At 40.4% G+C, this 17243-nt stretch overlaps 1 protein-coding gene across 1 annotated transcript in view; it reads left to right on the forward strand.

Moving 5' to 3' along the window:
- Nucleotides 1-15050, forward strand: part of LOC108579967 (serine/threonine-protein kinase 32A) — a 21703-nt gene extending 6653 nt beyond the window's left edge. Inside the window, exons 5-9 of the mRNA XM_017943609.1 lie at nucleotides 10043-10132; nucleotides 11126-11292; nucleotides 12051-12331; nucleotides 13171-13383; nucleotides 14648-15050. Of these exons, the coding sequence (XP_017799098.1) occupies nucleotides 10043-10132; nucleotides 11126-11292; nucleotides 12051-12331; nucleotides 13171-13383; nucleotides 14648-14813 (917 nt within the window). The 3' untranslated portion in view covers nucleotides 14814-15050. The remainder of the gene's footprint in view (nucleotides 1-10042; nucleotides 10133-11125; nucleotides 11293-12050; nucleotides 12332-13170; nucleotides 13384-14647) is intronic.
- Nucleotides 15051-17243: the final 2193 nt, after the last annotated feature.

Here is a 17243-nt window from a genome sequence, read left to right on the forward strand (position 1 = left end):
TTTGACTGACACTTGTAGAATCGGCCCTACATTTGACTGACACTTGTAGAATCGGCCCTACATTTTTTTTTTTTTTTTACGTAGAGATAGGCCGACATTAAATTAATTACTCAATAAGTATTAATAAGTAAATGTTGTTCAAATTATATCGTGTTTGATATCATTTTCATCAGAAAAATCTCGTCAACATGCTAAAAAAAATTCCAGATGAAAAAAAGTAAAATTAAAGAAATTATATTTTTCTATTATGAATTGTCGAGCCGTGAAATCTCGTAAAAGAAACCGAGTGGTGTAGCGTTACACGCTTGACTGGCTGCGAGCGAGATAACATAGGCGCAGCAATGACGCAAACCTAGGCGTAGGACCATCTATACTGACACTTGTAGAATCCAAACTGGCTGACACTTGTAGAGACATTACTGTACTTTTGAATACGCTGATGGAGCCAAAAAAGAAGCCTAGGCACTTATCTCCCCTGCATGCTTCCACTTGATCATCTCTTCAGTCGAACTGAACTCGTTGTTAAATAAAAGATTTAACACAAAACCTTGAAAATTAGAATTCTAACTTGATGAACAATTTCTCTACAAAGAAACCTTAATTATTTTTCTAAAAATCATCAAAGAGACTGTGAGTTTACCAAACAACTCCACAATGCAAGTGATAAAACTAGGCTGAAACGCGACAGAGAATTCTTCAATGAAAAGAGAACTTTGCCACCGTTAGAAGAGGTTGAATAATCGAGCAAGGAAATGGAGCAATTTAACAAAGAATCAACGTTGGATAATTGAAAAGCGTAGACATTGGCGCCAGCGAAGTTTGCATATTAGACCAACGGAAAATAGTCCGTGGGACGATCCAATTTACCGCTCGAAATAATTAGATGACCACCTTTTCTCCGCTGACTTTATCGTTCGCCGAGCTATCCAATATCCTTAGAAGCTTCGGCATGTTCTACTCGGGGGTGTTTCATTATCACAGGACGCGGCCGTCGGCGGGGGCAACAGATACGAAAAAAGAACTGGCGTGTTACGGCGACTAGCGTTGTTTAGCGATTAATTCCACTGACCCATTTGCAATTAAGTCTATTTGATTTATTTACAAAGTTTACAATTTAAAATCGATAGGACGCCCACGAGCAGTGCATCGGCGTTCCATACGCCGGGCGTTCGTTCTGCGTGTGCTTGTTTAAAGATAAGCGGATAGAACTGGGGAAACAGGGTCAAACAAGATTTGTGTTTGCACAAGCCTTTTTTTAGCTATTTTCCGTTGCATTTTCAAGTTGTTTGCTGTAATAACAAAACCCCCCATGCAGAGTCGATCGTTCGATACAGGTATCGTTGTGCACGTGGAACTGCTCGGAGTATAGGATTGTTGTGACAAGTGTGGAAGTATAGGTGGAGGAAGAAATGTGGCGAGGTTGAAAATTGAAGTATTGAGTAAAGGTTGGTGCAGTGACATTTTATAGTGAAAACGAATTAAAGTTAAAGCATAATTCACACAAATTTGGGTAAGTTTTTTGGCGCTTATTTTCTTAAATTTCTGTCTATTTCCTTATCAATATGCTTTGACGTCTAAATTTCTGTTGTTTCCCTTGTCGATATGCTCGAATGTAAACTTTGTCGCCTAAATCTTAGGATCTCGCCATATTTCTTCCTCCGACTATACTTTCATCCTTCATTTTTCTCCTCTGCTTCTTACATTTTTCAATTCAGACTGACTCAAAGCATAATTCACGTGGTTTTCCTAAGATTTCTGACCCTTATCTTCTTAAATTTCTGTCTATTTCCTAGTCAATATGCTTCGACGCCTAAATCTTACAATTTCGCTGTATTTCTTCCTCCGACTATACCGTCATCCTTCATTTCTCGCCTCTAGATTTCACATTTTTTAATTGAGACTGACTCAAAGCATAATTCACGAGCTTCTAACTGAGATTTGTAGCCCTTATCTTCTTAAATTCCTATCGATTCCCTCGGCAATATAAATCTTACCTCCCTATATTTCTTCCTCCGACTATACCTCCGTCCTCCGCATCTCTCCTTTGATCTCTCCTTCGCGTTCTCATCGAATAATTTAAAAAAAAACACGCCTCTATTTTCCATCTAAATGATAATCACTATTAACACGAATCTCCACAATCTCCCACCTTTCAAACCTCACAAAAACTAATTTAAACCACTTCTTCGCTCTTCTAAAATAAAATCACGAATCGTACGTTGATTCGTCTACTAAGTAAAGCCGCGTGTACAGTAGGAAAATCTGTTTCGAAACCTCGCAGAAGTGGGTCCAGTGTATCGTTGAACACGGTATCCATACAAAACCAGCGAGCTTTCAAAGGGAGAGACGTGCACGAAGTTGGAATACGGGCTCGCAAATTCACCTTGAGGCCCTTTTTCTTCCGGTGGACTGCGAGTCGCGTTTCGTGCCAGTCGGAAGCGGAACGAACTCTCGCGAGGGAAAAATGCGTCCTGAAAGGAGCGTCGGGAATACGCGGTGATCACTGGCGGAAATACGCGAATATGAAGCTAACCTTTCGAGATAAATCACGCTACGCGAGAAAGGAAGAAAAATATAGAGAAAAAAGGTAGGAAAGGGAATACGAGATGTGAGAATGAAATTAAATTAAAAGGATCCGGCAGTTTTGAAAAGAGACCTTCCTTTTTAATTAGCAACCTCTGAACGCTGTAAGTTCCTGTTGGAATATACACTTGGGTACATCAAACGATCGCACGAATTTCGGAAAATCGAGGCAGGTAAACGTGCGCTTACTTCGTTTGCATACCAACCGGCCCGTTTACGTTTCGTTTCCACGTTAACGCGGACAACCGTAGCGATCGAAACAGCTTGTGGTATCGATTAAAGTAGATCCACAATCGCTGCTTCATCCTTGTCTCTCCTTCGATTAAATTCTCGATAGAATTCCCTCTGCTCTACCGAATTTTTTATAATATTTAACATACAGAGTTCGATCGGTGTCGAAAAATTTCACGTGTCTTTTCTCCCACGCAAAGTTTGCAATTTTAAATTGACATCGCTCGGAAAAAAGGTAAAACGTTTCGTCCAGGTGAAACATTTTCATTTAACCTACGCTGCAAAGGATACTCTTCGAACGCGTGTATTTGCTGCTTCATTGTAAATTCCATTTTGACATTTTGCGAAAACGTTCTCCAAGTTACACTCAACGATTGATGAAAGAAATTTCGAAACCTTTTCTCGAAAGTTGCGAGAGAAATTCTCTCAAGTTCGACGTGGATTTGAACGATGATTAAGAGTTTCAGTTCGTACGTCTCTCTATCGGGAATATAAATGACAATGCAAACTGCGCGATATTTTCCATTCGATGAAACAACGAACGAATTCCACCTTATTCTGATATTTCGCCCGTCGAACGATGTACCAGGAGTTCGTGAATTGGAGATCAATAATATTTACCTGTGCCACGTTGCATAGTAATATTCTCGACTCGACGGAACAGGTGGAGCTTCGGTTATTCATACCGATATTTTGTTATTTCACGCTGGACGAGATTTTCAATTTGAAGGAGAAAAACGCGACTTGGAGTAGAAAGAAGAGGAGGCACCGTCTCGAAGGCGAGAAATTGAGTAAAATTCCTTTGAAATTAATCAAGTTCCGAGATTGCGAGACTTTAACAGATGAATTGCTAACGAAGTGACCGAGTAAATAGCACAATTACCAAGCTGCAATTCGTCGAGAAATAAATTACATCTTCTAATTAATTAACACTAGTAATAATACAAAGAACGTACACGAAATTCCTTCCACCGATGTAGATTCAAACTTCGAGAGCAATATTTCCGCAGAGAATTCCGGAATAATTCCTCTGCCAGGGAAAATTTCGTGTTATTGTTAAACCTCGAAGCTATCGTACTTTCCTTGAACAGCGTAAACTAAAAAACAGACGAGAATTTAATCAGGCGAGCTAAGTCTGTGTAATCGAAGTTTAAAGGTATACTCGTAGGAAGAGAAAAATGTGATTCAGAGGATCCTAATGAAAGCTAGAAATCAAGCTGAAGATGGAACGAAACACGAAATCGCGTTCCATTAGTACTTATTGCTCGACGCTGTTCGAAACTTCGAACCGACCCCTTTAAAACACTGAAACCACTTTCAATACTAATCCGTTCGATTTCACATGCATCATCAATCACGCTGGAACGTGCCAGTGATTGTTCCTCTAGCAAACGATTAATTAAACTCATGCCCTGGCATGTGTTCACCAGTGACGTTTTATCCTTTATCGAGGAAGTGAGATAGAGAGAAGAGAAAAAAGGAAATTTTCTAGGATGGTAACAGAACGGAGAGCCGCTTCTGATTGCTCGTCAAAGGTCAAAGAACGACCACAATGGAGGACCGTGTTATGTTCCGGTGACGTAGCAGGCCGCAGATCCGGTCATTTTCCTCTTCTCGCTTTACGAGCTGCGACCACGACCAGGCTGACAGCCTATAAATAATTTTACGCTTTCCATTCGACCACCTCTCTTGCTTCCACAGAAACTTCCACCCTTCTTCGCCCTTTCGTGTATGCACTATCTTCGGGTAGCTGTTTCACTCGTCGTGTCTGTTAAGAAATCTTCACGTGTTTACGGGTGCAGAAGCATTCGAAGTCGGTTGAAGTTCGTGTTATCGAAGATTTCTGTGATTTTTCTGTTACTCGGAAAATCGATCTGCCGTCGTGAATATTTTCGAAAATGGACAGCTCCGCTGAAGCGGAGAAGTGAAGCCGAGGGATGTCAAGGGTGTTGATGACTGTAGATTTCGTATGAGAAAATTAATGGGAAATGTGGAGTAAAGTTTGTAAGAAGCTTGGTTTTTGGGGAAATTATGTTGATTAAGACGAGGGTAATTTCGCGAAGGAGTAAGGTTGTGCAACGAGAAGGAAGAATTAAAACGTGGAAATATCGTATCATTGGTCCGCGATATTCTGAATCACAGGGCGTGGATTTGTGTGCGTTAATGGGGACGTCAGTTTCGATAATCAGTTCAGCAATGTAAATTTAAATTAAGGAAACCGTTAATGAACGTATTATCAGTATTTATCGTGATATTTGCGTCGGTTATTAGTACAAATGTAAGGCCGACAGATTGTTTAATGTAGATACATTCGATGCATATTTAAACTCAATTTTCTCATAAATCAAGCTTCCGACGAACAAATTCGGTTTATTGTTTCATGTCGAATCACTTCTTTCGTGATTGCACCACCAATTATGAAACACTATGTAGAATGCACGCCTACTTTGGAGTGAAAATGAGTTCGAAATTTTCTCAAAGACTAAGCTTTCTAAGAACAAACTTTATTCTTCATTTTTCAGAATCACTTCTTTCGTGATTGCACCACCAATTATGAAACAACCTATAAAATGCACGCCTAGTTTGGAGTAGAAAAGAGTTCAGAATTTTCTCAAAGACTGAGCTTCTTATAAACAAACTATATTCTACATTTTTCCTAATTTTTTCATACAGAATCACTTCTTTCACGATTGCACCACCAATTATGAAACACTATGTAGAATGCACGCCTACTTTGGAGTAGAATTGAGTTCGAAATTTTCTCAAAGACTAAGCTTTCTAAGAACAAACTTTATTCTTCATTTTTCGTTAATCTTTCATACAGAATACCTTCTTTTATTATTGCACCACCAATTATGAAACACTATGTAGAATGCACGCCTACTTTGGAGTAGAATTGAGTTCGAAATTTTCTCAAAGACTAAGCTTTCTAAGAACAAACTTTATTCTTCATTTTTCGTTAATCTTTCATACAGAATACCTTCTTTTATTATTGCACCACCAATTATGAAACACTATGTAGAATGCACGCCTACTTTGGAGTAGAATTGAGTTCGAAATTTTCTCAAAGACTAAGCTTTCTAAGAACAAACTTTATTCTTCATTTTTCGTTAATCTTTCATACAGAATACCTTCTTTTATTATTGCACCACCAATTATGAAACACTATGTAGAATGCACGCCTACTTTGGAGTAGAATTGAGTTCGAAATTTTCTCAAAGACTAAGCTTTCTAAGAACAAACTTTATTCTTCATTTTTCGTTAATCTTTCATACAGAATACCTTCTTTTATTATTGCACCACCAATTATGAAACACTATGTAGAATGCACGCCTACTTTGGAGTAGAATTGAGTTCGAAATTTTCTCAAAGACTAAGCTTTCTAAGAACAAACTTTATTCTTCATTTTTCGTTAATCTTTCATACAGAATACCTTCTTTAACTATTGCACCACCAATTATGAAACACTCTGTAGAATGCACGCCTACTTTGGAGTAGAACTGAGTTCGAAATTTTCTCAAAGACTAAGCTTTCTAAGAACAAATTTTATTCTTCATTTTTCGTTAATTTTTTCGTATAGAATCACTTCTTCCACGATTGCACCACCAATTATGAATTACCCTGTAGAACGAACGGCTATTTTGGCGTAGATTTCTCAACAGGTGCCTGGTGTCAACGTCTGTGGCTCGAAGAATTCGAGGAACGATAAATATTTCACGAGAGAACGAGAAGGTACGCGTGGAATCGGAAAAATGTGATAAAGGATTCGTGAAACATTTTCTTTTTCCTCTTTTATGTATCCCTCTTATTATCGTAAGAAGATGTTCTTTTCCCTTCTTTCGGTCGTTTCATTCTCGATTTCTCTATCTAACAGAAAGTATTCCCCTATATTCTAACCGTATAACCCCGGTGAATTAATCCTGATTGATTAAACCCGTTGAATAGCTCGGTGAGCGGATTCGGCAATTTCCACCGGTGAATTTAAATTATATCGTCTGCAACGTGCCGCCGCGCGGACAATTCTCGCGTCTGCCAAATTAATCTCAAGAGATCAAACACCCAGCTCCAGTTCCTTTGGTTTATTTCATAAATTGCTACCGCTGCACCTTTCAATTCGTCCGATTAACTCTTCTCCGTGAGATTTACGCGGACCAGCTCTCTCTCTCTCTCTCTCTCTCTCTCTCTCTTCTTCTACACCTTTGAGGTTCGCGCGAAATTAGTAAAAGCGTCGTGGCACGAGATGACGACGAGGACGACGACTTCGGTAACACGGTAATGTTGTTATTACGAGCTCTCGGCGTTGATGCATACTAAGTAGACGGGGGAAATAAATGAAAATCCTGTGCAGCCAAAGGCGAAAAGGAATAATAAATTATGTGAAAGCAGAGCTAATTGTTCGTGTACACTTTGAAAGTGGAATTAGTAGAACGTAGGTGTGTATTCTCGGTGGATAAAAATGAAATAGGAAGGACTTTATGGTTGATACAGTGTAATAGGTTTGAAATGAAATTAGATGATTCTTACTACCACGTTCTATTTTTCTTTTCCTCCTTTGTGGGATTTCCTTTTTGCTTCTAATACTGACCAGTAGGGAATGTTATTTTGTGTACAAATGTACTCGTCGAGATACATAAATCACTCCGATCTAGATATTGATCGTTCCACCGATAAATTTTGTACCTTTTTTAATTAACGAGTTAACACTTTACCTTATAATAACGAGGCAGACTCGCGGCACGAATTCTGATCGAGGTGTGACAAAAACGGTTATATTAATAACAAAAAGTAATTCTAATTCTAACTCTATTTTTGTAAAACTGAATATGTATAATAGAAATCACAAATCAAGGTGCTAAAAGATACTACAAAGAATGTTTTCGACCATTCAGCCAGCTATTGCAATTGATAAATTTTCATACACCAATTAGACTACTTAGACCAGCTCAACCTTTCTCACCTGAAAGATACTCGTCAAACTTTTGGAACACGGACCCTATACACCGAATTTGTGAAACTACGAACCGGCACGCACATGAAATTTTCTCAATATTTCTACTCACTCCTTCATAACACACATTAACAAAGTCTTATAAGTTTCTCATTTTGAATTTGCGTCCGTTGGTATTTCTTATATCACCTGTAGCGTTTACCTGTTCCAGTTTAATCTGGTCAAAAATCTTCTCGCAAAAATAAATAAAAAAATAAACAAACATTCGAAAGGTTGGACAATCGAAAGAGGAATAAAAGAGCTAAAGTAACGGAGCAGAGTAGACAAGTAAGTAGGTATACGTATACGGTAAGAGGGCGAGCCTAATTTCCGGTTGCATTTAGCCAGAGACAGCTGTTTGAGCCACGAAATTGCTTCTGCATCATTTAAAATTACCGAGGCCGGATGTCACCGGTCGTCTGCGCTCACATTTCGACCCTCCCCTCCTCTTTCCCGTGAAAACATTCTTTGCCGTGTGCCGCCGCCTCTCTCTTTGCCTTTTAACCCTTTCACAGTGTGTCGATGGACGCGCCTGCGAGCCGTTGGGGCTTTAAAAAATTCTGTGGAAATTGCAAGTCGCGTCAGGAGGGCCCCTCTATAATTCCATTCAGGGGACCACTATTTTGTTTGACCGGCGGACAGCGAAATTTAACCCCCCGTCGTTCGTCGTAGTCGTAGCTCTCTTTCGAACCGTATTTCACTTACCGCTATTTTCGACGTTTCATCTGGTAAATGTGCACGCTCGCGCTTTATTGTAGTCCAGGCTGGTTTCAAAACTAAGCGAGAGCGAGGAAAAGTAACGGATAATTAGCAAATTGAAACGGATATATGAGGTGTGTATAGTTGACGGAAGCGATATATAACGAGATCGTATGATTGAGATGTACGTTATTTGTGAATTGATATTTAAAATTTCTGAGGACAGTATGCCTACGATACAGGGTGTTTTGCTCGTAATGAATTTGTAATTTATCTGCGCTGGGGTTGGAAATAAGAAAAACTGACTGGGAAGAGTTTAGATGGTTTACATGGTTTCAAGATCACTTGAGAGAGGATTTACCTAATTTTTAAATTCACCTGGAAGCTCATTCCTACGCTCTGTCCAATTTAAGAATAACCTCGCTCTCGGACCGATTTTCGTCCGTTCTGCGCATAGACAGAGAGCGTAGCAGAGGGTGAGACGGAGAAAAACGTAGGCGGTTAAGTGGGGGTTTGGACGTTCTAGCCCTGCCTTAAGCACGTCCCACGCGCGAAGCGAGGTTATTCTTAAATTGGACAGAGTATAGATCATTGACTCTTTTTGCATATTTAGTCTAGTGTTGTCAAGAGTAGTTCAATAACCTATGATACTACAGCCTTAAAGTGTCTTCAAGCAATAAAAAAAATGTCGACAACTTTTGTATAACATTAACCCTTTGACTGCTATCGGCGAACACGCAGAATGTGTAACAAACAAAAGGCAGTCGCTGTAGTGTGGTGCGAGGACTCCTTCTCGCGTCCTCCCGCCGCGCCGCAACTTGAGCGAGATCATCTCAGTCGCATAGTGGGGGGACCTCGGGAGGGGAAATTTGCTAGTGAGCAAGTTAAACAGCTCTGCTTTACATTCTAGCTGCCAGCAGTCAAAAGGTTAATTGCAGATTTCGAAATAATAAAAACTCTTTCAAGTTGACAATCGAAATGCTCTAAACTCGTAGATTCTACCTCCTTATCACTCTGAAACTGATGTCTCTGGAGGACTAACCGATAGTATGATCTCGCTGCATCGCTTCCACCGACTATACAATCTTCGACTCGAGGAAAAATGCCCATTGTACGATCGTACACGCGCGCTTTCATCGATATTTTCCACTTGTCTGCACCCTGTAACATTATATTCCTCCTCGTGCAAGGTTCGAACACTCGAGTAACGTTGAAACTCCTCTCTCGAAGATCTCTCTCTCCTCCTCGAGAGGGTAGAAGGACATTCGATCGTTTTGTTCCACGTTGATCGAAGCCACTCTATACGACACACGCATACCTTCGTTTTCGCGTCATTTGACAGATGCTGATCGCTGAACGATCGCCAGCTGACGATTAATCAACCTCGTGGCATTGTTCGTGACACAATGCGGAGGTGGGATGAAATTGGATGAAACGGCAGGATGACGGAATAGTTTTAATACCGGTGGTTACGAGGTACACACGCCTCGTTCCCTATTTCTCTCTAGCTTTATGTAACGACGGATTGTACGTTCTGCTTAGGACACGCGCACGTGACGGATTTCAACATTGCCACGGTGCTGGAGGACGGTGAATTAGCCACTTCGATGTCAGGAACAAAACCGTACATAGGTACGTTTCAATTCGAACGCTGGTTAAGTTCGCCGTGAAATCGAGACAATTGTTCTACTCGTTAAACAGGAAGAAATGATCGAAGATAGAAAATTGACGATATTGGTGAAACTTGAACAGAGAAAGTCTCTTCTTCGGTATTAACACGTTGAATGCCGGGGGGTGGTCGGTGACCGGGGGTCTCAAAATTAGTAAAAGCATGTAATTTGAGTAAATGGTAGTATCTGTAAAATTTTCACCTATATTATTTATGCACACTGCAATGTGTTGTATTAGAATAAAAAATTCTTTTCGACACCGTGGACAAGTTACGTAGAATTGGTTGTAAAATTTTCACCTATATTATTTATGCACACTGCAATGTGTTGTATTAGATAAAAAATTCTTTTCGACACCGTGGACAAGTTACGTAGAATTGGTCCGGCATTCAACGTGTTAACCCCTCCCTTAACGTTCACATTTGCCCAAAATGATCAGTTCTATTTTTGTCAACTATTTCCTAGGTGTGTAGAATTAAGTTCCCCGTTACTTATACCTAACGCTGTTACCCACGCTTTTTGCTATGGCAGAAAGGATAACGCAACACGAAAAATGAAAGGAAATAATTAGATAAAATAATAGAGAAACATTTGCCCAAAATGATCAATTTTATTACTTATAATACTGTAACTCACATTTTTTTACTATAATAGAAAGGAAAACGCAATATGAAAAATTAAAGAAAATGATTAGATAAAATTGCACTTATTGGACGATTAGTTGTGCATATATGAGTAATTAACCAGAACACAGATGATTAACATAGAGAAATTTGATGCAAAATTAATATTAATATTAATTTCAATTCATATGTTCAAATGACGAAGAGAAATTGAAGCTCCGTTTGAAAAGTTTCTTGCAATTTTGTGCACAGTGCCGTTATTATTATTACAGTTTCTCCGATATCTCTTTGCTAACTTGGAACATTTGTTCGAACGTTCTTCTGAACCACAGCACCAGAAATTTACATGTGCTCCTGCGAGGAGTACGGTGTCCTCGGCTACGGTTTCTCCGTGGATTGGTGGAGCTTGGGAGTTCTCGCATGGGAAACCCTCGCCGGGGAACGTCCTTATCCTCTCTGCTCTACAACCACGCACAGAGAGGCTTTACAAATCCTCCAGGTAAAATAGTCGATAAAATCTTTTTATACTTTGCTTCCTATTCTCGGGAATACCCGCACGCCTATCGTACTCCTCCTATCGTTCACTCCTTTTGCACCTGCATTCACACGCTCCTTTCTTCAATCGAACCGCCGTTATATCCACGTACAACGTAGAAAGTTCCTTTTATCCGTTCCTGTTAACACTTCTCCGAGTCTTCTTTGTAACACACGTGAATAACGAGAGTTCTGACATCTTCGCGACCTGGATTGTCTCAATTGTTAACCCTTTGCGATCCAACGCCTCGACATAGGAAATCATTCTTTTGTACGTTAACACAGACGATGAAATACTGGAATAGAGGCGAACTACACGGTACCGTCCAAAAATGGACGAATGAGTGAGGAATAGTTGGAAGAAAGTAACTCGGACCGCAAAGAGTTAATCGAGGATTCAGGGTTAACGCCGTGTTCGATGGATTTTAAAATCCCACGCTTCGCCTGATAATTAACAGTGTGTTTCGAACGTGTTAATCCTTATTTCGTCAGTGTCGGAATTTTTAACTCTGCATCCTTTTGAAACTCAAAAATATGAAAAATATGAAACGAAAGTAATATTGCCCAGAAGAAAAAGTCTACACCTGATAATTATCAATATGTTTCGAACGTGGCAATCCTTATTTTATCAGCGTCCGGATATTTTCAAAAATAACTGTACATCCTCTTCAAACTCGATACACAGCTAATATTTGGAAAAATGTGAAAATCCTTCTTGCACAGAAGGAAAAGCCTACACCAGCCGGATGGAGTCCTCTGATACGCGAGCTTCTCGATAGGCTGTTAACTGTGGCGCCTGGCGCGCGTACTTCCACGCTGAAGGAACTAAAGCAGGTGACCGTGATGAGGGAGCTTGACTTTGACAAGGTGTTGAACAAGCAGATCAAGCCTCCGTTCACGCCGCCTAAGGATCATCTGAACTGTGACCCGACTTTCGAGCTCGAGGAGATGATCATCGAGACGAAGCCGCTGCACAAGAAAAAGAAGCGTCTGGCGAAGCAAAGGTGGGCAAGCAGAGGCGGGTTAATTGCTGGATTCCAGACGATATCGTGTGATCTTGTCCCTCCTTTTAGAAAGCGAATTCACGTCGAGGATATATATTGATCAAAGGAGATCCTTCGCTTAACTACCATATTCTTTTCTTCGTTAAAGCTACAGAAGAAGAGGGTTGCCATAAAATTAAGCTCTGGTGAAACATTCTTCTTTAATCTCACTTCGGATAATTCTTCAAGACTGCTCTTCTTCTGCTCTGCTTCTTCTTCTGCTCTTTTTTTCCAAAGGATCCATAATAATCATAAAATCATCGAGAGAGATGAAACTCTTCGAACACCAGGAAATTGTCCCATTTCTCTCGTTCGTTCTCTAATCCTACGCTTCGGTACGATATTCTTTTCTTCGTTAAACTTACAGATAAAGGGAGTTCCTTTAAATTTAAGCTTCGATCCAAATCCTTCTTAGACAATACTCTAGATCCTTTTCTCTTCACGTTCGGAATAACGTGAATTTTTCGAGAATAATCCGAAAATCATCGAAGCTGCAAAAACTCTCGGATTAGTAAAGAAACTTTCCCATTTTTCTCGCTCGTTCTCTCGTTGAAATCCAATTTCATTCGACGACCACTCCGCCCAGTAGTCGCAACCTCCTCCTCCTCCACCTTCTTCTCCTATTACAATTTACTTAACACTCGCTTCGGTAATGCCTACTCAACGAAGATCCGCGTTTACCGCTTTCGCGATGTTCGTAAAACGAGGAGGAAGGATCTGTTGGTGTGAGCCGCGCAAGCCGTAATTTTCCGCTCGACAAGGCGTATAGAACGCTCGGTTTTCTTCTGTTCGGCACGCAGATCTCTGAAAGTCGATCATCCACCGGAGGAGACGGCGATAGGGCTGGTGGACGCCGCTGGACCAAGCATGGATTTCAGGAGATTAGCATTCATCCCGGAGTACCGTGTGTACAATCGCGAACGGGAGATGGAGAGGCAAGAGAGAGAGAGAAAGGAGAAACAGTGGGAGAAAGAACTGAACACTGCCATGAAGGGTGCCGAGGAAAGATTGAAGTGAGTTAAACCTGCTCGTCTAATTACTCCTACGCTGCGATGCAATTGTTCAGCTTCTTTTTCCCTTGAATTTTCGAGAGCGATAGAGGAAGGATGAATGGTGATTCTACGATAGCCAAGAGGGGGGAAACGATGTTTTGTTCTACGTTTCACGACGAAAGACAGATTGCACCAGAAGGTTCCCCAAGTATGAGCGAAAAATTTTTCACGCGTTAATAAGACTCGTTGAATGGATACGAGAAGATCTTAATGAAAATACCGTTTCTCAGGTATTTCAATTTTATTCCTAAATTAGCACGCTGGAGTTTTCCACACGAGATCCAGATCTTCCGTTTGCCTCGTCCTAAAATATGATAATTGCAAATGTTAAACTTGTTTAACTTGTTTTTGTAATAGTCTATAAAGAACAGCGTACCGTGTCAGCGTTACTTAACGGATTAATCGTTCTGAGGCACCAAATGTTCTTCGAGACACCATTTGTGCCAAATAGAAAGAGATAGATTACATTTCGAAGAAGTGAAACGAGCTGCGTTGATAGTTAATAACTCCTGGTGAAGTTTCACTAAGAAACGAGATTTCAAAGCAGCCTTTCGGTGCAGTCTTTGTTTTATAGCCTCGGGAGATTGTTTCACAACGAGTCCACGGGGAGTACGGTAAATTTTGAATTAGCCGCTGGATCAAGCGGCCTCGACTCTCCATAAGATGCTGCTGAATAAACGATCGTTCTCGCCCGTGGAACTCGCGATAAGGCGGGATCGATCGAGAGGAGCAACCTACGGCTATAAATTCCGCGCGGCGTAAAAGTTATAAACGCTCCACGGAAGTTTCGATCCCGCGCTCTTTCCGCCGATACTTTTGGACCACGGCCAACTGCAACAAATGTTGGCGCACAAAGCGCGAATCGCGTTCGACTGACACGTTTTAATTTTCTAAACGGCCAAACGTGTGTCGCTCTTGATTATAAACAAACGCACCGGCTAACTTCCATGTAATTTTCTTCTATTCTTAACGATTACGAAAGCATAGTTTAAAACAGTGCAATTGTCTCTGTTCTAAAACTTTCAACGACTCATTCTGTATATTCTTCGTCTATCGAACAAAGAAACAGTTTCCTTCCTTGCCTCTGTTGGTATGTAGAAATCGTGTCAGAGTGAGACAGAGAAAATGACGCGTATCCTTCTTTTGCGTCGCAGCTTCGTTGCATCTTGTACACTGATAAATCTCGACTGATCCTGAAAGTCGACTATTGACGTGATAATTGCAGGATAAAGCAGCAGCCAGCACAGCGAAGCGGAAACCGGCTGACAGTGTCGACGTCCAGCGTAAAGTCGCGTATAAACGCGTCACCAAGGCAAGGAAGACGCGCGAGCACCGCGACGTCCTCGGACATCGACTACATCGACGCGAGTCCTGAACCCTCCACGTCGTAAATTTCTCCTGGGTGATTCCTCTTGGTGTACGGTACAGTGGGCGACAACCGATATTTTCATAGGGGAAATCCATCGGCGAAATTCATCCCCCGGTCGTTCTACAATTTATATAGACCATTTCAGATATACAGAAATTATTCATTCACGATATCTAGTGTTTCTCTGAACACGACGATGAATTTCTTCGGTGAACTTCAACGAAGAAATGTTATTTCTTTCGGGAGCCAATGTGATACTCGCGCGTTCGTTAAGGATAAGATAGACGAAACATATTTAAATGTCTCTCTCTATTATTGTCTTCTTTTCCATTTTTTCTAGTAGGATTGATATACTCGAAATTTTACGAATATATTAGAGAATAATTACGAAGATTTACCTCTACGTAAAAACTTCACGAATAGTAAGAGATCCACGATTAAGCGTTTCTTTTCTCCGACAGAACAAAGAATTTAAAACATGTACCTCAGACTCGTTGATCTCACGCCGTTCTCTCGTTCTATCCTAAAAAAAAGAAAGAAAAAAAACATATTGTTTATTTTTGATAAAGGACGAACAAGAAACACCCGACCAAAAGTGGAGCCTTTTAAAGAACGTTTTACGAAAGCTTACCGTAGTAGGTGGAGGAAAACTTTTTAAAGAGCAACCACACTCTTTTCCTCTTCCACTTCGACCTAGTCCTTTTCTTTCAGGAACGAGTAAAGAAGAAAAAACAAAAAAAAAAAAGAAAAATGGAGGAAAGTAACTGGTCCGAGGGATAGGACGACCAACCTTCGTACGACGGCTTGCTCGTCACTTTAATAGTTGCTACGTGGATGCTTAACTTCCCTCTTAGAAAGTTACAAAACTCGTAGACCGCCATCGGTCCCGCGAAATTTTCTAACCTTCAACGAAACTGTAAAAGCGTAGATAATGTCAAAGAGATCGTACTATTCCGAATCTTTTTAGCTGATCAATCTTAACCCGAAGTTAAACTGTCGATTAAATATCGAATAGAACTTTGAGATTCATATCCTTGTCCGATAATTCATACCTGCCACTGTGTATACCTCGATTCTCATTTGCAAGTAAATCGATCAACGATCGCACCTCAGATAATCAACCAGTGAACACCAAGAACAATGTAATTTTATATATAATTGTTAAAAGAGAGAGAGAGAGAGAGAGAGAGTATACATTGTAACGTGAATTGTAATCTACGGATTAAAACGATTAAACGACTCGATCTATTTACTTGTCTCCGTTCTTTTACGCGAGATCTATCGATATATCGATTGTTCCCGTCACAGACATTTTCCCTCGTAAACGTTCGAAAAAGGAAAACTCGGCAACTTCAGGCCTATTGAACTGTTCCGGATTGATGGAGGGGATTCGAGACTCGAAATAACTACGTAATAGACAAGAGGAGAAGTCGAAGTTCGAGTTGTCGCGAGTTTCACGTTGTACTTGATAATTGGTGTTTACAGGGAAGTATTGTGAGTGAGAAGATTTTACGTTAAATGCAAGAACGTAGCTGGCGAAGGAGCGGCGAATAATCGATAATGACAGCGTCGTTTCGTGGAATACAGGGTGGAACAATAATGTTCTTATGTTTCTTTGTGTGTTTCTCCTGATTCTCTTATTATTCGCGGAATTCTTTAATTTATAACCAAGAGAAGTCGAGAAGAAACGAAAGAATGGTGTACAAAAGGGGGAAGAATACTTTGCTTCGTTTGCAACTTTCGAATGAAAGATTTTAAGGAAACTTACAACAAAACACTGATAAGAAAAGACAAGCGTCGATAAGAAGCAAAAAGATTGCCAAGTACAAGGGACGAAAAATTGCGTTGAATCAATAGAACATTATGGAAAATACAGCGATAGCGTGGATAAAGGTAGGCGCGTGTTATCGTATCGAGATCGAGAAAAAATTTCAGAACAAACATTAATCGAGATAAATTCGATTCGAGAGTGAAGGATGTCGTTTATCGACTCGCGGCGCACGATTCACATTTTTTTCCTTCTCTCTTTCTCTTTCTCTTTTTTCGATCGCTGGATAAGATGAAAATTCTACAAACCCAGCGATATAGAATGTTTACAAGCTTCGAGAACAAACAGTGCTTCGATTCTGATCGAATTTCCGTGGCGATGACGTGTGAATCTCGCGGGAAAAATTACGCTACGCGTGCGAATGTGTACCTGTTAACAAAGTTAACGGAACAGAGTGCTCTTTAAAATTCACTCGTCGTGAACAAATATCGAATTAATTGCCTCAACGAGGAATCCCTTCGAACAGAAATGCAACAAAATTCGCTTTCAATTTGTTGAAATAAATCGCGTGTGGAATATTCGACAAGAAGAAAAAAACAATTCTGACCATTCCAATCTGATTGCACAAGTGTAATTCTTTGAAATTTTCGATACGTGCGACGAAACGTGTATATGAACATTAAA

The sequence above is a fragment of the Habropoda laboriosa genome, unplaced genomic scaffold, assembly GCF_001263275.1.
Source record: "Habropoda laboriosa isolate 0110345459 unplaced genomic scaffold, ASM126327v1 scaffold2, whole genome shotgun sequence".
Classification (NCBI taxonomy): domain Eukaryota; kingdom Metazoa; phylum Arthropoda; class Insecta; order Hymenoptera; family Apidae; genus Habropoda; species Habropoda laboriosa.